The 27,860-nt window shown below is 38.0% G+C and overlaps 1 protein-coding gene across 1 annotated transcript in view; it reads right to left on the bottom strand.

The window, feature by feature from the left end:
• The window catches only part of FRRS1 (ferric chelate reductase 1), a 43,577-nt gene extending 20,886 nt beyond the window's left edge, over positions 1-22,691 (bottom strand). The window contains exons 1-6 of the mRNA XM_039228420.1: positions 22,677-22,691; positions 13,502-13,697; positions 12,072-12,208; positions 10,682-10,776; positions 9,248-9,395; positions 5,680-5,862 (exon numbers count right to left, since the gene is read on the bottom strand). Coding sequence (XP_039084351.1) covers positions 5,680-5,862; positions 9,248-9,395; positions 10,682-10,776; positions 12,072-12,208; positions 13,502-13,697 — 759 coding nt within the window. The 5' untranslated portion in view covers positions 22,677-22,691. The remainder of the gene's footprint in view (positions 1-5,679; positions 5,863-9,247; positions 9,396-10,681; positions 10,777-12,071; positions 12,209-13,501; positions 13,698-22,676) is intronic.
• Positions 22,692-27,860: the final 5,169 nt, after the last annotated feature.

Here is a 27,860-nt window from a genome sequence, read left to right as displayed (position 1 = left end):
CAGGCAGTGGGAGACACAGGCTGCCAGTTGTGGAATGAGTAAGTAACAGAATAAAAGGCAGAGCATAGGTAATATAGTCAATGGTGTCATAGTTCTGTCTGATAACAGATAGTAGCATGAAGTTTAAAATTGTTGAATCACTATGTTGTACACCTGAAACTAATGTATCGTCATGTATCAACTATACTTCAATATAAATACATAAACAAATGAATAATTTTGTTAGAATACAAAAGCAACACAATTTCAATATAAAAATATGTTAAAATAGGGGCGCCTGGGTGGCTCAGTTGGTTAAGCATCCAAATTCGGTTTCAGGTCATGATCTCACAGTTCGTGAGTTCAAGGCCCACATCGGGCTCTGTGCGGGGAGCTCAGAGCCTGGAGACTGCTTCAGATTCTGTGTCTCCCTCTCTGTCTGCCCCTCCCCTGCTCTCACTCTGTCTCTCTCAAAAATAAACATTAAAAATTTTAAATAAATAAGTAAATAAATAAGTAAAATAGACATAACATGTTTAGAAGCCCCTAAACTCAAACACCAGTATTTTTTTTTTTAATGTTTTATTTATTTCTGAGAGAGAGAGAGACAGCATGAGCAGGGGAGGATCAGAGAGAGAGGAAGACACAGAATCTGAAACACACTCCAGGCTCTGAGCTGGCTGTCAGGACAGAGCCCAACGCAGGGCTCGAACCCACAATCGTGAGATCATGACCTGAGCCGAAGTCGGATGCTTAACCAACTGAGCCACCCAGTATTAATGCTTTCATATATATTCATCCAAAACTTTTTTTTGATACCCACTTTTTCACCCTAAGTGGATGGAAAATACACAGTTCTGTTACCTTTTTCCACTGAACTTACTATGAACATTGTTCTAATTATAAATAACTATAACAATATATATTATTTATTTATAAATAAATATCTATGTCCTACAATTTTTCATAACTATAAGTGCACTGCACTATTTTGGGTTTGGGGAGTAACTTTTAAGGTGAACACACTAGAATCAAATATTGCTGATATTGTATACGCTCGATAGATTTACTATTACATATTCAAACTGAAGTGTCTGAACTCAAGGAGGCATTTTTTTCAGTCTACTTCTTATCTGTCCCTTAGTCTCTAATATTCCTTAGCTCTAAAAGTTAGAGTTGATTTGAAATGGCTATCAGGGGACAGACTGCATCTTCAAAGTCCATTCAAGTGATGGTACAAATGAATAATCTAGATTTTAAGTTACTGTGTGTAGTTTTGGTTCTTTCACCTATTCTAAATCACTCTCCATAAACTATCTAACAAGGTCTTTTATGTGTTATAGTCACTAAACTCCTTAAACAAAGGGAACACTAGAAGTTATAACAAATTTTGTTATCAATCCCATTGATATTCTAATTCATTTTTTAAAGTTCCACTTTTGAGAACTCCCAAGTGCTTAACCTTAGCAAACCAACTATTCACTGTTACACATATTATATTCAGATCAGAATTAGCTCGACTCAAGAAATTTGGAGTTGTCATGATTTAAACCTGGAATCAAAAAAAAAGAGCACACTCAGGGGGCGCCTGGGTGGCTTAGTCGGTTAAGCGTCCGACTTTCGCTTAGGTCACGATCTCGCGGTTCATGGGTTCGAGCCCCGCGTCGGGCTCTGTGCTGACTGCCAGCTCGGAGCCTGGAGCCTGTTTCAGTCTGTGACTCCCTCTCTCTCTGACCCTCCCCTGCTCACGCTGTCTCTCTCTCTCTCCTAGAAATAAATAAAAAATAAAACATTTAAAAAAAAAAAAAGAGCACACTCAGACCAAATTCAGCCCAATGCCTGTTTTGGTACAACCCACAGGCTAAGAATGATGTTTACATATCAAAATGGTTTTTTTTTTTAATGTTTATTTATTTTTGAGAGAGAGAGCTTGCGAGCAGGGGTGGGGGCAGAGAGAGAGGGGGACAGAGGATCTGAAGACGGCTCTGCACTTACAGCAGCAAGGCTGATACCGCAGTCAAACTCATGAACCGTGAGATCATGACCTGACCTGAAGCTGGACACTCAGCCAACTGAGCCACCTAGATGACCTAAATGGTTGTTTTTTAATTAAAAGAAGAATATTTCATGACAAGTAAAAATACATGAAATCCAAATTTCATTGTCCACAAATAAAGTGTTATTGGAACACAGCTATGCCTATTGATTTATGGATTGTCTATTGCTGTATTAGCACTATCAAAACAGAGATGAATAGTTCGAACAGGGGCCACAGACCCACAGATTCTCAGGAGTTACTATCTGGACCTTTACAGAAAAAGGTCACTGATTTCTGATTTAAACAAACAATGTGTGTTTTCTAGACTATCGGCTACGGGGTATAAAAATTATTTTTTTATTTAAAACAATTTTAATAAAATAAAATGGTTCACTTTGAGGCAAAATGATGATAAGACAAATACCATACTAATTCCTTGTTCGTATGGAGGCAGACCTCCCAAATACTGGAATGGAGAAGAGGTAACTCTCGATTCTCACTACTCTAAAATGAAGAATATGAGAAAGCGCTATTACAACTTTAGGCTCCAAGCAATTTCTAGAAACCCCAAGTCTGGAGCATGGAAACACACATGTAAGAAGTTCTGCAGGTAAGAGATAGTGTATCAATTGCCCAGGATGGTATCTGAAAAGAAGCAAGGATTCAATAATGGTAACTGCCTTTTTACTTCTATTTTTGATCACCAAGAATGGGGAACACAAGAAACAGGAGGAGGAAGATATTAAGTTCAATTTTATGGATGATGGTTTGCATTGTCCAAGAACACTCACCTGGCCAAGACCAGCTGGCCACTGGAAATCCCAATCTGAAGTACAAAAGAGGTCAGAACTGGGAGCGTTCTAGAAACTGAGCACTGAGAAACTATGTAGAAAGCAAGAAGACAGGGGCGCCTGGGTGGCTTAGTCGGTTGAGCGTCCGACTTTCGCTTAGGTCATGATCTCGCGGTTCGTGGGTTCGAGCCCCGCGTCGGGCTCTGTGCTGACTGCCAGCTCAGAGCCTGGATCCTGTTTCAGAGTCTGTGTCTCCCTCTCTCTCTGACCCTCCCCTGCTCACGCTGTCTCTCTCTCTCTCCTAGAAATAAAAATATTTAAAAAAAAAAAAAAAGCAAGAAGACACTAAGCAGGACGAGGAAAGGAATAGAAGCTAATATCTAGTATGCATGCCTGATATACATTACATCGTTTAACAAAGTGTATGAGAGAGGGGATGCGTGTAATACTTTGAAATTTAGTTAAAATTCAGACATCAGCAAGTCATTGATAACTCAGATAGGGAAAATTATACTTTTCATCAACTTTAATGACGTTTAATACCAAAACAGTTGCCATCATTGATTTATAAGTGAAACTGAAACAAGTATCAGTTAGGTTGATCAGTATTAATAACATCACATACCTTCAGTACTTAAGTTTATATTACGTACTGAAAAGAAATAGCAGGTCATAAAAATATCCTAGAATTGTTTAAATAACCAAAAATAGAAATAACCACTTTAAAAATATTTTCTGAGGATGATTTATTTCCCCCAACGTAGGCAAACAGGTGTACAAATGATTTTAATCATTAAGTAAGATTGCTCTGTAAATCAACTGCACCTGCAAAATTAAGCCTTTTTTATAAACATTTTTGATGAGTACTATTCTAGAAACATCAGATTCCTAAGTAAGATAAATATATCTTGAATTAGAGATAAATACTTTTGTGCCATCTATGCCTACAACTTAGAACAGAAACAACTGGTCTACTTGTGGGCACCTCCTCACCACACTCAATACAGCACTAGTCGTTTCCTCTCGCTGACAGATTTTATGTGACCAGAAAAGGAAAAATATGAGTATACTGCTGCATGCAGTTTGGCTCTAAAGTGACTGGAATTTTTTTTACTTAAGTAACTAGAACACATATCTAAATGATACTGTATACTACAGATGAAACTACACACTTACTCAAGGCTCCATTGTTAACCCTTGCTGGGTTCATCTTCTGAACTGTTCACACAACAAGCACTACCACCATCTTTCCTTTTTGCTTTATGGTCCCATTTTATTTTGTTAATGTTTATTTATTCATTTATTATTTTGAGAGAGAGAGGAAGAATTCATGCATGCATAAGCAGGGGAGGGGCAAAGAGAGAGAGAGAGAGAATTTTTAAGCATCTCCGTGCTATCAGTGCAGAGCCTGTCTTAGAGGCTTAATTTCACAAACCATGAGATTGTGACGTGAGCTGAAATCAACAGTTGGGTGCTCACCTGACTGAGCCACCCAGGAGCTCCCACTTTAATTTTTAATCCAGCCTCAATATCCACCTTATGTGCCAAACTTGGTTCGTTTCTGCCTGAACTGCAAATACCCAGCAGAATATGCTATAGCTCTGATGACAATTAGCAAGGGCAATGGGGGAAAGGTCTTGAACTAATGCAACATCATTTGATCAAGCATAAAATTTCCCCAAGCGACAACTTTAAAAGAAGAGTCACAATTTCTTATATTTCATTTTTTAAAGCATATGACATATCTTAAATCTCATAAGGTTGAGGTCTATGTTTTGCTTAATGAAAAAAGATAATGAGTGCATTCTAAACTATATAGTAATACATGTAGGTCATCTGCACATACTGCAATGCCCTCCCCCTAAAAAAGTTACGCCTGGCTTCCTGCAATACACGCAGGCATATGAGGACCAATGTGATCACAGTGCACTTTTAGGGAAAACATTCGTCCTTCTATCACAGAATCTCAGCATTTCTTTTCTTTTTTTTGAAATATAAGTCCCTGAAGAAGTGATAAGTTAAGTTTAAAACATGATAAGAAGAAAACTCTCTAGAAAAGACTCATTCCCTTTACTAATGTGGAAGTAAGAGGCTTTCTCCGTTTGTAGTCAGCCCTGACCTCATCACCAACTATGCTTTGAAAAAGACTTAAACATGTCCTGGCCCACACTCTCCTTCCTTCCTTCTGGGAGATGAGGAAGCCTGTGCAGTGCTTCCACACCAGAGCCCAAGGCTGCCCCATCTACAGAATCACTGAATCCATTCAGCATCTCCCAGGGAAAGCGAGAATCAGCCTAAAACAAATGCTGCCTTCTGTAGATCTGACGAAGGAGCCAACCAGTAAGGAACATCTTTATGCCTGGACACACCAGGTTTAACTCCTTATTTGGGATATGTACTGATGACTACCAAATTGGGGACTCCTAGAACAGCAACCCATGCTGGGATTGCTGGCCACTTGAGAAAACAAGGAGGGTATGAAAAGCATCACAAGTAACACGAGACTTGATGCAGAGCAACTTCTCCTAACTGTACGTCAAGTTTTTATCACAAAGAGATAAACAGAGACAGAGACAGAAAGATATAGTGGCAAATCCACTATACAAATCCACTGGATATAAAGTGATTTTCCTAACTTTACACAGGACAGTCTTTCTTAGAGGCATATAATTGCACAACTGTTAAAAACATGAAATACCCAAAGATGTTTAGCTCAGAATCTGCTCTATGTTCATTTCTCCTGCCCTCCCCTTCCCCTTCCCACTTTAAGAACAATTATTTGACTCTGGAACAAACAACTAACTGCCATTGATTAGGCTCCCTCCAGTAATTTTTCTTTCAATACCACTTACGTAAGCAAGGAATACAAACCATCCATCTGTCATGAGAAAACGCAAAGGATAAATAGCCTTTACTGGGACCACTCATTTCAACCACCACTGATTGGTCATCTCGTGTGAAGGACAAGAAGAAACAGGCACGTTCCTTCTCTGGGTCACAGTTCAAAGGATTCCGAATACAGAACTTCTTGTTCCCACAATCTGAAGCACTGAACTAGAAAAATCACAGGGAGAAAAAGTCTTAATTACCAACCAAGCAGTTCGTTTCACAATGGTAAAAGAGCCACTACCCTTGAAGTACAAGTTTTAACAAGAGTATCTTTTCATAATAAAGATTCAAAGACGGAAACAAATGACGCATCCCAAATTAGACTGTGAACTTTTAAACTTAATTAATTTTAATTAAAATTTGGAAGACACACATTAGTTGGACTATAATGTGCATGAGTATTAAAGTCCTTTTAATATACAAACTATTTCACCTCAATTATGTTCTGGAACATAGTTTCTAGTAAATTTTGAAAAATATTTTAGGGAATATTTAAGCCCACATTGACATTCTTGCCTAAGGATATCCTTGAGGTTTTAGAATGGGCTTTTAAAAAGCAAACAGACAAACTCACAAGTTTTCATATTTAGATACTAGACTCTGAACCTAGAATTCAGGTTCAAATTTGATATTAATATAAGAAAAAATGTTATTCCAATATATACTAACACTCCAAATAATAGTAATAACAATTTAGTGGAGGAGAAACAGGAACAATCTACAGTGATTTAATTCAGAGCTTTCTTGTTATGGCAAATAAGAGGATCAGTATCAAAATCCCAGCTCTTCAATTTTGAGAGCACGAATGCTCAGTCATCTTGTTAGAATGCACCAAGACGGTGTATTTCAGAAGAGAGTTAAACATCATGCATCTAGACTGAATGGGGACTGTATCCAAAAACCTCCCATTTCTTCTACTCTATTGACACTTCTGGACACCCCGCATGTGGCGGGTTTTCCCATATTAAGCAATTCTGCAATTCTCTGTGGATACCAACTGCATATCCTACTTTGCAGTTCCATTCTGACACAATCTACCTGAAGTCAGTGTCCAATCCTACAAGTTAGGGGCTCAGTCCCACAAGACTGCTCCCTTCAGAGGCCAATCACAAGTTCCGGGTTCCCAATGAAGTGGACTAGAGGTTCCCATCACCCCCTCCTCAAGTTTGATAACTAGGATGGCTCACAGGACTCAAGAAAACAGGTTTCTTTCTAGATTACCAATGTATTATAATAGAATGCCACCCAGGAATGGCCAGATGGAAGAGGTGCACAGGTAGGTACGTGGTCGGGGGGTGGAGCTCCCATGCCCTCTCTAAGGCACGGTCCTCCCAGCACCTCCATGTGTTCCATGTCTGGGAGCTTGCTGAACCTCATACTTTTGGGATTTTTTACGGAGCCTTCATCATGGAGGCATGATGGCTTAATGACAATTTTCAGCCCCTCACTCATCTCTGGAAAATGGAGAGTGGGAGGCATAAAGTTCCAAGTTTCTAATCATGGCTTGGTCTTTCTGGTGACCTGCCCCCATGGAGGAGCCCACCCAGGGTTACCTCATTAGAGCAGAAGGCATTCCTATCACTCAGGAAATTACAAGGGATTTAGGGGCTCTGAATCAGGGAAAGGGGCCAAAGGCCACGTATTAGCAGGAACCACAGCAGAAACCAATATTATTTCACAGGAACTTAAAGAAAAGCCACAGTAAGGGCGCCTAGGTGGCTCAGTTGGTTGAGCGTCCAGGTTCATCTCAGGTCATGATCTCATGGTTCATGGGTTTGAGCCCCATGTTGGGCTCTGTGCTGACGGCTCAGAGCCTGGAGACTGTCTTCAGATTCTGTCTCCCTCTCTCTCTCTCCCTCCCCTGCACATGCTGTCTCTCTCTCTCAAAAATAAATAAAAAACATTAAAAAAAAAGAAATAGAAAAAAAAAGTCACAGTAGAATGGGAAAAAAAAACCTAGGACGAAACTTGAATTTTGGTATCTGCTCTCCCCTTTACTCGTTTGCTGAAGAACTTAACTGTCTCTCTTGTACACCTTCAACTGTACAACAGGGGCTGAATTCTGAGGTCTCTTCTAGCTCTTAACGAATGCTGTAATTCCATGACTCTGAATAAACCTTTCTATAATCAGAGATTATAAACCTGGTGTAGAGATACCATAAAAACTCTGATGAGAGGGGCGCCTGGGTGGCTTAGTCGGTTAAGCGTCCGACTTTCGCTTAGGTCATGATCTCGCGGTTTGTGGGTTCGAGCCCCTCGTCGGGCTCTGTGCTGACTGCCATCTCAGAGCCTGGAGCCTGTTTCAGTCTGTGACTCCCTCTCTCTCTGACCCTCCCCTGCTCACGCTGTCTCTCTCTCTCTCCTAGAAATAAATAAAACATTTAAAAAAAAAAAAAAAAAAAAACTCTGATGAGAGCTAGTGCCTTTTATGTGAATACATGGAAAGATAATTTTGTGAACAGATTCCTCTTAGGAAGCTCAGGTCCAGACTGACTCACTGTTTACTCCCCTAAGGCAGCTATAAAATAAATAAATGTTGAGACTAAGTAAACTAGAACTAGTCTAAATAAAAAAATCTAATTATATGGTCAAAAGTGTAACATTCATAATAATGTGATCAAGTATAATCATCATATATTGCAAAATGCAGAAGGAAAACAAAATGAGACAGTATATAAGACTGCAAGTGCTTTATTTAGTGTTCCCTATGAGAACAAAGAGCCATAAAAAGACAAAAAAGAGAAGGAAAAGAAAAAAGGAACTAATATTTACAGGATTTATATTAAGTGCAAAGCAGTTAGAAACTTTATAATGATTACACTGTTTAATTCTCATAATGATAGTAAGAGCCAGATATTATTATTTCTCATTTTATAGGTGAAGAAACTGAGACTTTAGGGATTAAGTAGCTTGTCCAAAGTCACACAGAAGGTAGGCAGGTCAGGATTCAGACCCAAGTTTATTCTTTTAACTATAATAACCTGCCATAAGACATTTTTCATTATATTCACTTTTGAACTAATAAGTCTCATTTATCAGAATTTCTTTCAGTAGAACCTAATGTTTCTAATATGTACTGCCCTTTACAAGATACTTCTTTTCAGCCAGTTAGAGGGCCTAAATAGAATTCTAGCTGATGAGTTTGCAAAAGAGCTTCTGTCATTCAGCACATAGAATCCCTCAGTACTCACTGGCCTTAATGAAATCAGATCTAAGAGTTATATCACCATTTCAAGATTCTCCTTCAAATCTTGTCTAAATTTAGCTTAAGCGTTAATCTTCTCCACATTTGATATTTGGCTGTACAGACTGCGGTGAATTTCATAACCACACCTCGAACATGCAAGGTGTTGCACTCCCTTTATTCTAATCTAGAAGTCATAATGTTGCAATGAAGACTTCCTTCAGATTTCCTGCAGAGGTCTTCAAAACTCACTACCACAACCCGTACAGTTACTTTTCTGCACATTTCAGCAAGTACAGAACCACAATTTCCAAAGACACTGTTATTTTAGATCGCATTTGGTAAAACCATAAAAACGTTACTTACCGATCTGGTTAAATGGGAGATGGGAGGTAACGTTGACAAAGGTGCTACTGTAGCTTCAGGTGTTGTAAAAGGTGGTGCACTGGGTTGTGAAACTATCGGGCCAGGAATCTTCACCCAGTAGTTTTTATATTTCTCCACAACTGTGACTCTGAAATGCAGTACTAATGAGATCAAAGAGAACCCTTATTGTGACCCATTATAATCGAATCCTCCCCCCCAAAAAAAGATAAAAAAAGAAATAAACTAGGGACACACAACTTAATACTACCCAACAGTACTACTAATTTTGTCTAAGGCAAATCTCTAATGACTCTTTTACCCCATTACTAAATAAACTTTTATCTCCCTTGTTCTCTTGCTCGCTCTTGCTCTTTCTTTTCTTCTGTTCTCTCTTCCTTGTCTGCTCTTTCGGCATACTCCCAGCAAGTGCCAGATCTAAGGACTAAATTGCACAGACTTCTATTCTCTGACATAAAGAACATACTACTACTTATTGCATAGTGCACTGTTCAAATTATCTCACAGAGCATGTGTAGCAGACAGCTACTGCAAGAAGTTAGACAGAGGCTGCATCAGCAACACCAGATTACTGGCGTCATGTTCCCTTTCCACATTCCATACAACATGCAGGTGCGAAGCTGTCTTACTGTGTGCTAGCACCTGTACAAAGTGAATCTAAACAGACAGACACGGCAGAAGACCAATTTCCCTTAAAATACACATCTCTAGGGGCACCTGGGTGGCTCAGTCCCTTAAGCATCCTGCTTCAACTCAGGTCGTGATCTCAGGGTTCATGAGTTTGAGCCCTACATTGGGCTCTCTGCTGTCAGCACACAGCCTGCTTCAGACCCTCTGTATCCTTCTCTCTCTCTCAAAAATAAACACTAAAACATTTTTTTGATAAAAAAATATATATATATCTCTAACACCACTCAGTTATCATTACTGTTTTATGACATTCCACTTCCCCTTGCACATAGGATTAAGGGAAACAGACTTCTAATTCTACTGAAGTCATAATTCTGAGGGCATGAAGTCTTACTAATCTAATCCTCAGGTTGTAACACTACAAAAATTCATCCAAATTTTAGTAATTTTTTCATATTATCATATTAAGATAAGAACAATCTAAATAAATGTATTAGTGCATACACCATATATGAAATCAAGTAAGTATTAATTAATACTTCTTAGTGTGAAGACACTGCAATATTCAATTCACTCACCAGATGTGTATTAAGTACCTATTATGTGTTAGGTCTTGGGATTAGTGGAATAATCAAACAAAAAGAAAAATAGTCACTTATCATAGTAAGGTGGTGTCATTCTACACCAAACCTCTCCTATATAGGTAAATGTCCAATAGATATCAAAAATGATACAGACCATTATTTTAATTTTACTAGTTGCAGATTTGTAAGCTCTCCTACTCACAGAAACTTTATGTGATTCGGAGCATTGCTTGGAGCATTCCAGTAGACTTTAATTTTTGTTTTCTTGGATGGATTTGTGTGACTCACAGCATATCCCTGAAACAAAATGGAGAAGAACTACCATTCAGTCACTCAATAGTTGAGCATGGCTGGAACTAATGTCATTTTTCAAAGTAATCTAGCATTGCATGATGTTGGCATTCTGGTAAATACTGTTTTATTTAGAACAGGGACTCAGGTACTCAACAAATACATGTTGGCTGGTTAATGCCAGATTGGTGGTTGACTCTATATATAGAGTCAGCAGAAATTTAAGAACTGAAAACAGTTATGAATACTGGGTATGCCAATGCTGTATAATAGCCTGCTCATTATTTAATTTATACTATAAATTAGTATTTCTTCCATTAATAGCTACAAAGAGGGGCACCTGGGTGGCTTAGTCGGTTAAGCGGCCGACTTTCACTTAGGTTATGATCTCGTGGTTCGTGGGTTCGAGACCCGCATCGGGCTCTGTGCTGACTGCCAGCTCAGAGCCTGGAGACTGTTTCAGAGTCTGTGACTCCCTCTCTCTCTGACCCTCCCCTGCTCACGCTGTCTCTCTCTCTCTCTCCTAGAAATAAATAAAATATTAAAAAAAAAAATAGCTACAAAGAGAATCCAGGAAATTCATAAATAGAAAAAATCCTGCCTCCACATACATAGCATTATATTTTAGCAATGACCTTCCCTTGAACAATCTCATTTCCCACCCTCATTCACCTGGCAAATTCCTACTCATTCATTGAGGTCTGACATAGAGATCACCTCCTCCAGCCTATGTGTGTGTGACACCCCCTGCTTTGCTTCCCACCCACCCAATGCCTCTAATTTGTCATCAAAATGTTCTACTTGTGTATCTGTCCCATATTATGTTCTACTTATGTATCATCCATCATATGTCCATATGTTCTACTTATGTGTAAGGCTCTCAGCTCTTCGAAGAACAGAAGTAAGTCTTGTTCATTACTATATCCCTTGCACAAGGATAGCTCTTGGTATAATAAATGTTCATTAAATGAATGAATGAATGAATAACAAAAATTATACTTCTGTCCCATTCTAGAATCCAATTTTCAACATTAACACCCTTTAAAAAATCAATATAATAAGAGTTAATATTACATAAAATATCAAAAGCTATAAACCCTTCAAGCTACTGCCTTTTCTAAGATGCTGATCTGTAAAAATATATTGCAAATAGGAAAATTACAGGGAAAGCTTGATCATTGTGAATCTACTTAGAATGTCTGCAAAACATGGGTAATGTCATTATCTTACAACCCTTAGCTTTTCATCTTGTAATGAAAAGATCCATGGAAACTAACATCAGTTTCAAACACAACACAAACCTGTATATCTTCACAGGTCAGAAGCTGTGACATTTGACTGTCAATCAATGTGAAGGAGCCAACAGGAGGGCCACTCACATCCTCAGCATTACATGCTTCTAAGAGAAAGCCTTTAAATGGTAGCCCCGACAAAGTAACTGAAAATAAACAAAAAGATAGTTTAAGAAGTTTAGCAACATCCCCAAAAGGAAACTGTTTAGAGGAGGCATCTCACAGTTAGAATCTAGCATATATATACACAAAACTACTCCAGGAGAGAAAATGGTAGAAATAATCCCACAGACAAAGAAGTTCTAAACTGTGCTCCATAGGACATTCACTCAGTGAGATGTTAACAGCCATTCCAATTCCACGGGAAAAAAAAGGTAGGTGATGGTCAGGGAGGTGTCCATGGGGCCACATTAGTTCAAAAATTGATGAATGAAAATAAATATTTGTTTCTTTACTGAAAACTCCCAAAGCCTTCAACATCCTACTATGCAGTATGAAACTCTCAATACATACAACACACAGAGTATTTCAAGCTGACTTACCTATACACTGCTTTTGTCAGAGTTTGTTAATATTTTGTATTTATGAAGTTGCAGAAAATAGTTTGTAAAACACTGTTATAGATACACTTTTGACAGTCAGCTTGCCTTTCACCCAAAGAATCAGAAAAACATAAGAATTTACACTATACCAAGAAGGATAAGGGTTTATTATACCTTAAACCAGGTAAGATAAACTTTGGTTTCCTCTTCTATTGAGTTAATAGTATTGTTTTTAAAAGATATATTAACTAATGATAAAAATGTATTTAAAACCTATTCTGCATAGTTCGACTTCAGCTCAAGTCATGACCTCATAGTTCGTGAGTTCAAGCCCTGCATCGGGCTCTGTACTGACAACTCAGAGGCTGGAGCCTGTTTTGGATTCTGCATCTCCCTCTCTCTCTGCCCCTTCCCCACTTGCACTCTGTCTCTCAAAAATAAGCAAACATTTTTTTTAAATGGAGGGGGAGGGTACGCCTGGGTGGCTCAGTCGGTTAAGCAACTGACTTCGGCTCAGGTCATGACCCCACGGTTTGTGAGTTCAAGCCCCACATCAGGCTCTGTGTTGACAGCTCAGAGCCTGGAGCCTGCTTCAGATTCTGTGTTCCCCTCCCCTGCTCATGCTCTGTCTCTCTTTCTCTCAAAAATAAATAAACATTTTTTTTTAATTTTTTAAATTTTCTTTTAAAAACCTATTCTGCTTAGGGAGTAGATATATTACTTAATATAGTCATGTGTAATAGTTAAACACAAAATGAGAAGCTTAAGAGGATAGTATCTTATGGAAACAGGTGGATAGATTTAAATGAAACTTTATAAATCAAACAGTAATAAAGATTCAATGTACAAGAAAAGAAGGAAACTCAAAATGCAAAATAGTTAATCCCAACACAGTACCTTCAATCTGGTCTCCTGGTCTGAATGTCATCTGACTCACTGAAATGTTGTGAACAGGATCAGAGCGTGCAGTATGACCGTGTTCAGGAACCATTCCATGGCATGACTTTCCTACTTTTCCATTGGGATAATTAGCCACAGAACTAATGTGCAACACAAGTATGAAGGTACCAAAGGTAAATCCAGGAACTGCCATCTCAAAAAAAAAAAAAAAGATTAAAAGCACATAGTCTTCATACATAATTAAAATATAAAGGTTTCATATGACAGAATAATAATCCCAGAAAACTTTCTTTCAACAGACAGCTAACCATATTCTCAAAAATACGTAATAAAAAGAATGTGATATCTGAAGTCTGACCTGGATTTGAATCTCGACTCTACCAATTACCAGTTATGAAACTTTAACCAAATCACTCAAGCCTCTACTTCCCTACCTGAAAAATTAACACCCACCTTACAAGTTATTTTAATAAAATGAAGATACAAGTTCAAGTCTGACACGGAATGATAATAAATGTTAGCTTTCATTAGCATGATTTTCACTAAAAGCAAAAAGTTCTATTCCACTTTATCCCAGGAAGCATAAAGAATAAATAAGAAATGTTTCTTCTGGACTTAAATACTGTCACCTAAATAAATATCTGATATGACTTCTCCCAATTTCCCAGTACATTAATCATGATGACAGGGTGGGTAATTTAATTTGTAATACTGAAAACTGAGGATAACAGACAACCAATTGCAAGAAACACCATTCCTATTACCTTCAGCCCAGGCACTTCTGAATAATGAAACACAATTGTCAGTCCAAGCAATTTTCTTCTCTCATCCAGTACCTGCCTCTTACCATCTGCCTAACAGACAACCAGCTACTTTATGTCAGTCCCAACCTCTGGTAGCCTACATCAACCACTTCACTTGGTGTTTATATTCAGAACCTGCCAATCACAGCAAATAACAAGACTTGAGGAAGACAGCAGGGACATGTTACATAGCAGTAAAGTCACTTGTGGAGAGGCTGCCGATGGGCAGAACCCGTGAAGTAGTTCATTCTCCGCAGAAATGGATTAGACTAAATAAAAGCACCCTTAGAATCACTAGAATAAATTACCCTTTTACAGTCATATAAATTACAAACCCCACATTGGACAAAAACTAAACTACAGAATTCCTGCTAGACACCAGAAATTCTGCTGGGGGCTACACATTTCAACCAGCCCTGCACCTTATAGCAGGAGCTATCAGGTAGATACCGTAGGGTTGAATAGTACAATATACCCCTATCTTTTATCAAACATCAAGCTAGGTAGAATTTTTCCCATTTAAGAATAAGCAAGAAGAGCAAATAAATCAAGAGCTTCTGAAAAAAAATCTATAAGAGAAGCATAAAATTTCTCTCAAGAGTAATAAGAAAAGCATAACTCTGAAAATGGCTGATTACTATAGGAAACTATATTTAGAAAAATAACTGTCTTAAGCATATACAGTGATATATATCGATTATTTCTCAATAAAACTGGGGCAGAGGAAGAAAAAGAAGACTAAAGACTGGAGAAGGGGAATTTTTTCTATTAAAACATGACTTTCAGGTGCTTTTGTTAGGGGCAGACCTGCTTTTAGGACCACACAAGGCTTGCTAGAGAGGATCAAGGTCATAGTTTTAACCACAGGACTGCAGCCAAATTATCATGAAGATTAAATGCAGTAATGTGCCACCCAACTAAAGGATGGTATGGGGAAGAGTCAGCCCGGTTTAGCAAATATTTATTTGGCACTGACCTCCTGTCAGGTGAAAGTGGAAACAAGACATAATTTCTAGTCTCTGCTATGTACTGCATAGCTGAATAACGTCAATCCAGTTATATAATCTCTGTCTTGGCTTCTTCATTTGTGAAATATAGTAGATAAACCAGAATAAATTCAGGATCGCCTTCATGCCTAACATTATGATGTTAAGAAAGCAAAGTGGGGGTGCCTGGGTGGCTCAGTCGGTTAAGCAACCCACTTCAGATGAGGTCATGATCTCACTGTTGGTGAGTATGAGCCTCGTGATCAGCTCTGCACTAACAGTGCAGAGCCTGCTTGGGATTCTTTCTCTCTCTCTCTCTCTCTGCCACCTTCCCACTCACTCTATCTCAAAATAAATAAAGACTTAAAAATAAATTTTAAAAAAGAAAGAAAAAGAAAACAAAGTGGGAGAGGATACTGGGAATTAGCAGATCAAGAAGTATAAGCGAGGAAAGGGAAGTGACTAAGGCACCATGACCTGTCATTCATTAGGAAAATATAACAAGCATGGTCAGGGAGGGAAGTAAGCCAGAAATGTCTTTGACCTTGGTCAGATGCTGACCATTCAGGGTGCAGCTCTATTGTCATTACAGTGGCTAATGATGATTTTCCAGTTATGGTTTAAGGAACAGCCTTTTTTCAAAGTAATACTTTAACTCATTAGCCAACCAATGCCAACAGATTGCATAGTTATGAAAGGGAATAAGGAGTTATTCATAAAGACATTTAGTTAAAATTATGTAATGTGGATAATGAACTATTATGAGGTCTTCTTTCAAGCACTGAAAGAACTCCCACCAATTTTGTAGGATTTTTAAAGTTTTTAATATTCCCAATCCACAGTGGGTACAAATATAGAAAATAAAACAAAAAGATATCATAAGTTGCATTTTGTCATCCCATGACAAAGATAGACCTAGTAGCTAATGAATTAAAAGGAAAGTTATCCTGATCCTAACTGAAATATTCCCAAAGCTGATGAAATATGTATAGTTTTCTTTCTTGCCTGAAAAACAAGCAATTAGTAAAAAGTATGATGACTGCTTATAACATGTTCTACTTACATCTCACACAATGGCAAAACATCAAAACAAATGTATTATTATTTAAATAATGAATCATTGTACTTGCATGAATATTTCATTATTTTTGTGATTGTGGACCACAGAGGCAAGTAATATTTATCAAGACAATATATTTAATGACAGCAAGGTAAAATTCGGATAAAATGAGAAGAATCCAATTGAAAAATATTTAGGGGGCGCCTGGGTGGCTCAGTCAGTTAAGCATCCGACTTCGGCTCGGGTCATGATCTCCCGGTTCGTGGGTTCAAGCCCCGCATCGGGCTCTGTGCTGACTGCCAGGTCAGAGCCTGGAGCCTGCTTCAGATTCTGTGTCTCCCTCTCTCTCTCTCTGAACCTCCCCTGCTCATACTGTCTCTCTCTCTCTCTCAGAAATAAATAAAACATTTAAAAAATTATATAAACATATTTAGATGTAAGAAAGTCATTAGAATAATCTATGTTACTTATGAATTTTTTAAATAAATTGGTCATTAAATTTCCCTTTATGCGTCACTCCAAGAACATGTGAGAAAAAGAAGAAATGGAGAAAAGTATACCTGTTAAAACCTAGTCAGGTGATTAAACTAGCAAATAACTAATCAAGTCTAGTTATACTGCAATCAAGCTCTAGCTCTCATGGTTAGTCATTCATTTTATGTTTGTTTATTTGTTTTGAGAGAGAGAGAGGAGGTGGGGGAGAGGCAGAGAGAGGGAGACAGAATCTGAAGCAGGCTCTCGGTTCTGAGATGTCAGCACAGAGCCCGATGGGGGGCTCAAACTCATGAACGACAAGATCATGACCTGAGCCAAAGTCAGATGTTTAACCCAGGTGCCCCTAGTCATACATTTTAAATTAAGGCATCAAAAAGTTCAAAAGTTAACATAGCCACAAAAAATTATGGGATCTCAGCCCAGTAAACTCAATCTACATCACCCAAGATATGAGTAGAAGCACCCAGGGAGAGTCTTAAACAATGCACAAGTATGAGGTAACAAGATTTTCTTAGGTTTTCTTAATTATGAAAAATGAGTTGTAAAAAAAAAAGCAAAAACTTAACCAGAAGAGTTCACTATAAAATAGTTAAATAATTTGGAAAAGGTTGTGTGGTTTTTGTTTTGTTTTTTGCTATATACAGTGGATTTTATTTAATTTTTTACCACACTCACAATAAATATTTTTATATTATGACTCAACAAATATTTTAAGAGATATTATTTACCTTTACCACATGGGATAAAGTTACATATCTCCTATTTTTTAATACCTTTTTCTTTTTTGAGAGAGAGAGAGGGAGAAACCAGAAGAGGGACAAAGAGAGAGAGGAAGTGACGGAGAATTCCAAGCAAGTTCCATGCCTTTAGCATGAAGACAAATGCAGGGCTCAATTCTCTTGAACCAGGGGTTGATCTCACAAACTGTGAGATCATGACGTGAGTCGAAATCAAAAGTCAAATGCTTAACCGACTGAGCCACCCAAGTGCCTCTAATTTCATACATTCTCTATTCCTTCCTTTTTTTAATGCTGGTTTATGTATCCTACTGAATCATTATTGCACAACCTACTAATGGATCTTAACCTGTAGTCTGAAAAATACTACTTTACACCATAGACTGACCATTAAGGTTTAGCCTTGAATCAAGCTCTAAACTGGGGGCATCAAGGATTTCAACTAAAAAGGAGAGTTCTCAGAACTAAAGAAAAAAAAAAAATAAGTCATGCAACAGGGAGGATTTTGGACACAAGGGATGGGTTTATTCAATGAAAACATCTTATTCTCTTATTCATCTGCATTTAATTTGTTCAAGCCTTCTGAAATGTTTCCAAAAATGTGCTCCTCTTCTTTCCAGCAACTTAACTTTACTTTCATAGAAAACTTCCATATCAAGAATTAAATTGACTTTGTTAGCAGAATCTCAAATTATAGAGAAATTGAAAAATAGGTCAAGTATTTCCACTTCCTCAGATGAAAATGCTTCAGACTCCATTTGCACAGCAGGAAGCAAAGAGAAAAAAAGATTTTTTTAATTAACAATTGTAGCTATGACATTTTCAGAGGTGGTTCTAAAAAACAAAGAGGCATTAAAAATGACATGCTGAACACCAATTTGAGATCTGTCAGGTCTAAGAACTTAAGATGATTGAAAAGAATTCTGAAAAAGAGTTGAGAGTTTAAGTAAAAGCAAGAAAAAGGAAAACAGAGGGAAGCCACTGAAGAAAAAGTAATAGGGCACTCTACACTCTAATCCTGATTCCCCTAATCACAACATCATCAGCAAGGAGTTTTTCCATCATCTTTATTCATCTCTGGAAAAAAAGACTTACTACATGATATAGAGCTTTCATCTGGATCATTCACATGGCCTTCGCAATAACCCTGTCCTCAACTCAAAATTGGGTACAACGTGGAATCCCCCTTCTCTAAAGATGTAAAATTAACAGATGAAACAAAAGTAAATGTCATTAATCTAATATTTAAGGGATGTAATTTATTGAATGCCATTCCATTCTAGTCATCACAGCAGGTACATCACATAAATGAACTCTAGTCCTTGGAAGAAACATATCAAGAAGTTTTTGTTGTATGCAAATTGAAACTCAGAGTTTATAAAAAACTATGGTCTCAGATCACACAGGGTAGAATAGGGAAAAAGGCACTTCACTGTAGAAATTTAGAGGTATGGGAGAAAATAAGAATAGAAGAGCTAACAATTGCCAAGGGCCTACAACATGTCAGGCATCAAGTCAGGTACTTAGTATGCCTTCCTCAAAACAACGTATGAAGGCATGAGGGGTATTATTGTCCCCACATTGTAAAATAGGGCACTGATTAAGACATTTTTCAGAGTCACAGCAAATGAGTGGTGAGAAGTATAGTCTCTGATCTGATTTCTGAGGTTTTAACCAATAAGATTAACCATAGATTCAGATCAGACCTTTAAGGTTGACATGGTAGGTAAACAATGGAGGAAAAAGGGTTTTGGAATGAGCACAACTTGAATGGGAGCAATAAAAGAACCAAAATCAGAAAGAACAAAGTGATCATGGACTTTTGGGAGCCACTAAAGGGACTGTCTACCTAAATCCAAGGCCAAATGTTAGAAAACAGTCATTGTAGAAAATACTGTTATTAAGTCTGGTTCCTCTCCATGTCTCATACATGATGAATATATCCATTCCCAAGATGTTTTACCTTGGCCCCCACATTTCTCTGCAAGCTCATCACTTCCATAGCCTCAATTTTCATCCCTAGGATATTTCTCAAATCTTCCAATTACCCCCACTCTACATCTCCACAATGCTTTGACTCATATTTCCAACTGTATATAGAATTCTGTTTGGATGACAATAAGCTCAACTGGTATGCAATGAAATTCATCATCTTTTCCTCCAGACTAGTTTTTCCCTATTTTGATGGGAACCTGGCAGCACATTTCTAGTCAGTAAGACTTCACACCCCCATATTCTCAAGATTTTACCCCAAACACTCTTTTGGACCCCAATTTCCAAACAACCCTACAGATTCTTCCTCCGCCCTTCCGCTCTCCTACCTATCCCTTCTGTATCTCTCTTCTACTCTCCATTCTCTCTATTACATCTATCTGCTATTTTCCATTCCACCATGACCAAAGCACAAAGCCTTCATCACCTGTCACCAAAATAATGAAACACTCTCAATTGACCTCCTTGTTTCTGTGTCACCATTCTGATCTGTCCTACACACCACCATGAGATCCTAAGTTTAAGGATTTTTTTTCTCCTATGCTCTAGTGACAAGGTACCATGTGGACTTATTTCTGGAATAAGCAACACTCTTTCTCCCCATGTTCTGCCTTCTAACTGGGACCTCCATATTTCATCTGCCAAATTCCTCCTCATGAAAAGAATGGATATATGTTAAATGGTAAGGAATAAGATACAAAATTCTCTGTACACTATGCCTTTTATGTAAAAAAAAAAATCCATTGCTTGTCATTTCATGGAAAATGCAAAAGACTGATAATATCCAGTATCAGCAAGGATGTAGAAAAATAAGCACACTCATACACAGTGAAGAATGTCAATTGTCACAATATTTTTGGAGGAAATTTGACAGTATCCTACTGACTATGTTTAACCTCTGACCTAGAAATTTCACCTCCAGGAATTATCCTACAGAAAAACTCACAATTATACAAAAATTATTTAGAAAATGGCAGAAATCTTGGTGGTTACAAAATAAACTATGCTATATTAAAACTATAGAATATGGCATACTCACTTAAAAAGAATGAAATAAAATAGTCAATGACAAATATAACAGGCAATGATTACTGAGTGCTTTATGGGACCTAGGCATTCCTTTAAGTGCTTTTGCAAGTATCAACTCCTTTCACAAAAACCCGAAGACATGAATCTGCATGTACCTAAGTGGAAACATGCTCATGCCCAGGAAGGAATGAAAAGAAGCAGACTGCAAAATGATATTTAGTATACTGAAAGATTTATCACTTAAAAGTTAAAGGGAAAAGAAAAAACCCATCTATTCTACACTTTAACTGTTCTCAATAGTGGTTACCACCAGGAGAGTGTTTTCAATCGGGGAAGAGGAGTGGACTTCCTCTTTTTAATCCTCTTTGTACTGTGCTTATTTTTTGAAAAGGGTGTTTACATAAAAATTACAAAAATTTATAATATGAAAATATATAATACAGAATATAAAAATACTTTTAAAAATTTGAAGCATGTAGTGCTTTATAATATAAGTATAATAAAAATTATAATTTATAACTATAAAATACAGAGATAGATAGATAGATATAAAGGCTGTAAAGAAATACCAGAAAATTGTTTAGCTTTTTTCTTTTATCTATTATCAAACATTCTATGTTACTCTTATGGGTTTTGTTTGGTTTTTAGTAAATAAAACCTCCTCCCCTCTTTCAAGGTGCATTTCCAAAGCCATCAACTACTGTATCCTATGAAACAGTGAACACTAATGAACACTGAAATCACATCGTTCGAAAAATCCAGCTGCCGGTTTGAATCCAGCACGCACCACCTTAGTGACTGTGAGCAAATTCTCTAACCTCACCAGGCTTTAGCTTTCTCATTTTGTTACAGAAAACGCAACCAACATCAAAGTGCTTTGTGAAGATTAAATAAATACGCCTAAAGCACCTAGCACAGTGGCCACCATAAACCAGGCCTTCCATTATAATCTTCTTTGCGTGGAGTCTTGCCTATTTCTGCCAACCTTAAGTAACTGTTCTCTTTTCAGAACCTCCAGAAACTTTGATTTTGCTAATAAAAAATTTTATCAGCCCTGCCCCTGCTGGTGACTTGCCTTATGACCAGCTCCTACAAGCAGCAGCAAAGGTGCCCCACGTGTTGATCTCCTGTCACACTATCAGTGTACCTTGAAAACAGTACTTGTACAGTGTGATTTCCAGAGAATCTGACATTACCTAAATGGACAGGTGTGAAACAAAGCTACAGTTGGCCAAAAGAATCAACATGTTTAGTTATTAAACAACTTATTAGAACTCATCCTTCCAAACAAAACCGTCCTCTAAAAAGTTTAGCTCACTGTTTTCAATAAATCAATAAACCAAATTTTAGTCTCCACCTCTGTACAGTACTCAAATCTTTCTACTTCTTCTCCAATTCAGAAGAGAAAGAAAATATCTGAACTCAAGTTTAGCTTTGTAAGGAAATATCCCTGGATAATGCATTTACAAATTGAATAATCTCCTTTGCCCCCTGGGCAAGCACTGACAAAATGCAAAAAAAAAAAAAAAGAAAAAGAAAAGAAAGGGAAGGGGGTGGAGAGCAGGGCAGAGATAACACCGAGTCACCTCAGAGCCTTTCTTAAATTCTAAAGGCACACCAGGAGTGAGGGGAGATAACATTTCTAGATTAAAGCACACTTTAAAAGCCAAGTAAGGCTCTAAATAATCTGCATACAGGTAAACTGCCATTAGGTTTAAATATAAAAGGGAGTTCCGACAGCTTCAAATTTTCAAAAAAGAAAGAAACCCCCGTGCGTGAATAAAGTCCGTGCTTTTCCGGATCCCAAGCACGACTCTACTTACAACCACCCTTTTCTGGGATTAAAGCTCGTTAGTCAAAGTCACGTGACATATTAACCCAACTCGTTTGTGCACACTCATTAGCTCAATACAAGCTCCAGAACATAATTTGTTAAAGCATTCATTGTGCGTCGCTGACTGTCCCTATCATCCCAGGCGCCTGCTCTCTGTACTATTTCCTTAGCCGGCTTCAATTTTTAAACGCTTTGCGGAGAGTCCTGACTTAGAGAGAATAGAAGGCGACACTTACCTTGAGAAGCAAAGGCAGCCGTACCAACTTCCGGTTTTGTTACAATTTGTATCTCACTTCAGCAGCTGGGTGGAGCTAGCTCACCCAGTAACCAGAAAGGAAAGTTTCCCAAGCCAAGCTAAGCTGTAAAACTTGATTTGCAAGACCAGTGCTAATTTTTGGACTCCGTTTCTGAGAACTAAGGGCTCTGTTTCACATATAAGAACACTTTTTACCAAGTAATAGTTATTTCATTGAGAAAATTATGCAGTTTCTTTAACTACAAAACCATTTGAAAATACCTGTCTGTTCCATATACTCTAAGCCAAATAAAAGAACCTAGTTGTGCTTAGGTAGGGTTGCCAAGTTTAGCTAATTAAAATAAGGATGCCTGCTTAAATTCAATTTCAGATAAACAACCAATATAAATATTGTTCTATGCAGTTTGGGGAATGTAATTATACAAAAAAATTGATTCATTGTTTTTCTGAAATACAATTTTACTCTCTTTTTTCTGGCAACTCTATTAAGGCATAACAGTAATTAGCAAATTATTTCAATTAACTACAAAAGGTGCAAAGAATCAGACTGCATAGAACTGAAACCTTGGAAAGTGTAAATGACATAATGCAAAAGAATTATTTAATTTTGCATAATTCACTTTGAAACTCAGGAGTTTCATTTCTTCTTAAGCCTTTAATCTTTGTTTTGGATAAGTTTTTTTGCAAAAGAAAATTTTTAGGGCTAGGAAAAGACAATGAATCTGAAAATATGAAACATTCCAGTGCAGACTATGACTCACAAGTGCAGACTGGAAAATAGATGGTGTCATATACACCTTGACCTGTGATCCCTGGTTGGCAATCAACACTACTAAAGTCTCTAAAACCATTTGAAGAGGAGAGAAGGGAGGGAAAAGAACACTATTTAATATTTCACCTTAAAAACTACTCACAATTACCAAAAGCCCCTCTTTACAGGATTTTTGATAGACACTTTAAATAAGGATGCCACAGGGGCGCCTGGGTGGCTTAGTCGGTTAAGCGTCCGACTTTCGCTTAGGTCATGATCTCGTGGTTCGTGGGTTTGAGCCCCACGTCGGGCTCTGTGCTGACTGCCAGCTAAGAGCCTGGAGCCTGTTTCAGAGTCTGTGACTCCCTCTCTCTCTGACCCTCCCCTGCTCACGCTGTCTCTCTCTCTCTCCTAGAAATAAATAAAACATTAAAAAAACTTTTAAATAAATAAATAAATAAGGATGCCACAGAGCTGGTTTTCTATCCTAAAACTTCATGGAATATGAACAGTCTCAACTCAGTCAGTAGAATTTTAGTTCTTCCATATAAAGCCTCAGGTGATGACATAGCTCTCTGCAGTTATACTTAAACCTTTTCCAGAAATAGTCTCTGGTGGACACTTTGCATTCCAAAAGCATGACTTAAAAAATTTATAAAACAAATAATTCTTAAAATATATAATCATAATCTTTTATCCTAGAGCACTCTTAAATAGATGAACATGGGGGGGAGAAAAAGGGGCAGAACAGGAAACAGACTGAGGGATACCAGAAGGGAGGTGGGCAGGGAGATGGGTGAAATAGGTAATGGGGATTAAGGGCACTGGTGTTGTATGGAAATGTTGAATCACTAAACTCTACACCTGAAATGAATATTACACTGTATGCTAACTAACTGGAACTTAAATAAAAACTTGAAGAGGAAAAATAAACAGTAGTGGGAAGAACTGAACAGACAGGCTTAGCTCTATCTAAAAGCACCCTTTCCAGGCCTATCATGTCTCCCAAAGTCACCAGCTATAATTCCCCTTATCACTCCCTGCCAGAAGTTCACCTCTAGCAAGCTTTTTCTTCATCAGCTACTTGTCAGCTGTCACGAAAGGAACCACATTTAGTAAGATGTTCAATGGAGCTGGGACCCTGAGAAGTTGATACTGTAAAATCTCCCTTGGGCCAAAAGGTGAGGGGCTTGCAAATGAGGACATACCAACCATTGTTTGATCTCAAACTCTATTTGGGTAAAAGGTCAGGGGTTGAGCAACCTAGCTCCTCCTGGCTGCAGCAAGCCCCTGAGATGTAAATCTTTAGTGAACATTGTGATTAGAACGGTCAAACATGTTCTTCAAGCAACTGTTAAGCAACCCCCACCTCTAACCGCAAAATTCTCGCTTCTGTACACCTGCTCCCCCCACCATATATACCCCGAGCTATGGCTCGGTGGTGCGCTCTTCCGAGGACTCTTCCGGTGCTCGGGAGGAGCCGTCCAGCCAGACTAAATTAAACCTGAATAACCAACTCCTTTTGCGTTTTGTGGGCTTTGTCCTCGGTGATTCTCCTTTGGAAAAGGTGGTCTAAAAATACTACCCTATTGGATCCCATTCTCATGCCTCTAAATTGACAGTTCTCAAATTTTCAGTCCAGACTCCTTTACAACTTTTTAAAAATTATTGTGGACCCCAAAGAGATATTTGTTTATATAGGTGATATCAATATCTATATGTATTAAATATTAAAAAGTGAGAAATATTTACTTACCCACAAATTCAGTTTTAAATGACAAAGCAAATTCATTAAATATTAACATAATACTTTTTTTACTATCACTTTTCTGATTGTTTTTAAAAAGAAGAGTTTAGTGAGAGAAGTAGTATTGTTAAATTTTTGCAAATCTCTTTAGTGCCTGGCTTAACAGAAGACTGCTGGATTCTCGCATCTTCTGTATTTAATCTGTTGCAGTATCTTACAACACATCATGAAGCTGCCGGAAAACTCCAGTGTATACTCATGAAAGAATGAGAATGAATAAGGCAAATAAAGTAGAGCAAAAAAAGAATTAGCATTTATTGAGCACTCACTTTGACCAAAGCACATGTATTATCCTGTCTCACAAGAACTGTAGGTGAAAGATATTGCAGTATTACAGACGTTCTACCACTGAGAATGCGAAGGACATGCTTGGCTAAGTATATTGCCCAAAATCAGGCAGAGAAAAGTGACAAGACAGGGTTCTAGGCCACAGCCACTAACTCTCTACCCTGAACCTCACTGCCAAATCGGAATGATGTTTGATGGACCAAACAACCTGCCTTTCCTATTATACTCAGCATTTCATAAAACATGGGATTCACGCAGAACCACCCCAATTGATGAGACCCTGCTTCAACTCAATAAATCCAAAACCCACCATCTAAAATGGACCCACTCTCAAGTGGCCTTTAATTTTGTCAATCTTATCCAAATTCGGCCTCTCTTTATCTCCACTGCTATCACGTTTCCTCTGGTTTTGTTACCTCGAAAGTAAAAATGAAGGATTACAACCAAAACCATATATTGTCTCAGGTCTCCTGCCAACTTGTGAAAGCAGATTTCTGATGGCTAGAAAGATTCACATAATGGGCCAGAAAAAGACTAAATTTTTAGAATGAGAGGTCATTTAAAAAAATGATCACAATAATTCAACAAGTATTTATCAAACACCTAATATATGACAGATACTGTGCTAGGCACTACCCTGTTTGTACAAAGTGGCTCTATGTCTAATATATTGTGATTTTTTTTAGGTGGATAATAAAGAAAGAACAAAAGAAAGAGGAATGGGGGAGAAAAGGAAGGAAGTAGAAAAGGAAGAAAGAAAGGAAGGGTCATAATTACCTGATAAACCTACATTTCTATAGACATGCAGTTGTCATTGCTTTCCAGATGTCATTGGATTAAGAGTCTTGAGAAAGAGATTATCCTGGGTCCTCCAGGTGTGCCCGAACTGCAATCATTAAGTATCATTAAAAGAAGAAGCAGAGGAGATTACACACAAGAGAAGACAATGTGACTGTGGAGGTAAACATTGGAGTTATACGGCCACAAGCCACAGAATGCCCACAGCCACCAGGAGCTGGAAGACACCAGGAACATATTCTCAACTAGAGCATCTGGAGGAAGTGCTTCTTCCAATACCTTGACTTTGGCCCGGTGCTACTGATTTTGGACTTCTGGCCTCTAGAACTGTAAGAGAATAAATTTGTGGTTTTAGCTACTGAGTTTGTGGTCATTTGTTATAGTAGCTGCAGGAAACTCCTCTTTCCAGTTTCTCCTGTATTTTTATCAATCAGTGGTACCATTCTCTTCAACACTCAGGCAAAACCTAGAGATGACTTCCAACTTTTTGTCTCTTTCATATTTTATAGCTCAGAGTTTTTTAGTTTGGAGGCCACAACCCATTTATTAGTGGATTATAAAATCTTTAGTGGGGGGCGCCTGGGTGGCTTAGTCGACTAAGCGTCCAACTTTTCGCTTAGGTCATGACCTCGCGGTTCGTGGGTTTGAGCCCTGCATCGGGCTCTGTGCTGACTGTCAGCTCGGAGCCTGGAGCCTGTTTCAGTCTGTGACTCCCTCTCTCTCTGACCCTCCCCTGCTCACGCTGTCTCTCTCTCTCTCCTAGAAATAAATAAAAAAAAAACAAAAGAAAACAAAAAAATCTTTAGTGGGTAACAATTAGAAAAATGTTAATAAAAGAGCATAGAAAAAAACAGTGCATTACATATGATAAGGGTAAATAAATGCTGTTTCATGAGGCTATTCAGATTATATCTGTGAGTATAAATATGCTGGTTTATTAGTTTCTTATTTCTTACTGTGGGCAGTAGCCCAAAATGTTGAAACCAATTGCTTTTAATATCTCCCTAAGTCAATTATCATCTCCTCCTTTCTGAACACTCACATTTAGGCCTTCCTACTTATTGTTCTAAAAAGAGGAACATGGAGCTCTGGAATTGGATCACGCAGGATTTGAAGATCAGCTCTACCACTAAACTTTGTGATCTAGACCTCTCTATCATAAAATGAAGATCATAATACTTTCCTCATAATATTGTGAGGATTGAGATAAAATATGTCCAGTGCTTAGTTCAATATCTAAACATAAAAACTGTTTGGGGTGCCTGGGTGGCTTAGTCAGTTTAACATCTGACTTCAGTGTGGGTCACGATCTCACAGTTTGTGGGTTTGAGTCCCCCATCAGGCTCTGTGCTGATAGCTCAAAGCCTGGAAACTGCTTCAGATTCTGTCTCCTTCTCTCTGCCCCTCCCCCCACTCACACTCTGTCTCTCTCTCTCTCTCAAAAATAAACATTTAAAAAAATCTTTTTTCATTGTTCAATAAAATGTGAGCACTAAAATTAGATCTATGCTCAAAATCTC

The sequence above is a fragment of the Hyaena hyaena genome, unplaced genomic scaffold (genome assembly GCF_003009895.1).
Source record: "Hyaena hyaena isolate Hyena2069 unplaced genomic scaffold, ASM300989v1 scaffold_32, whole genome shotgun sequence".
Classification (NCBI taxonomy): Eukaryota; Metazoa; Chordata; class Mammalia; order Carnivora; family Hyaenidae; genus Hyaena; species Hyaena hyaena.
This window is presented reverse-complemented; position numbering and strand designations above follow the sequence as displayed.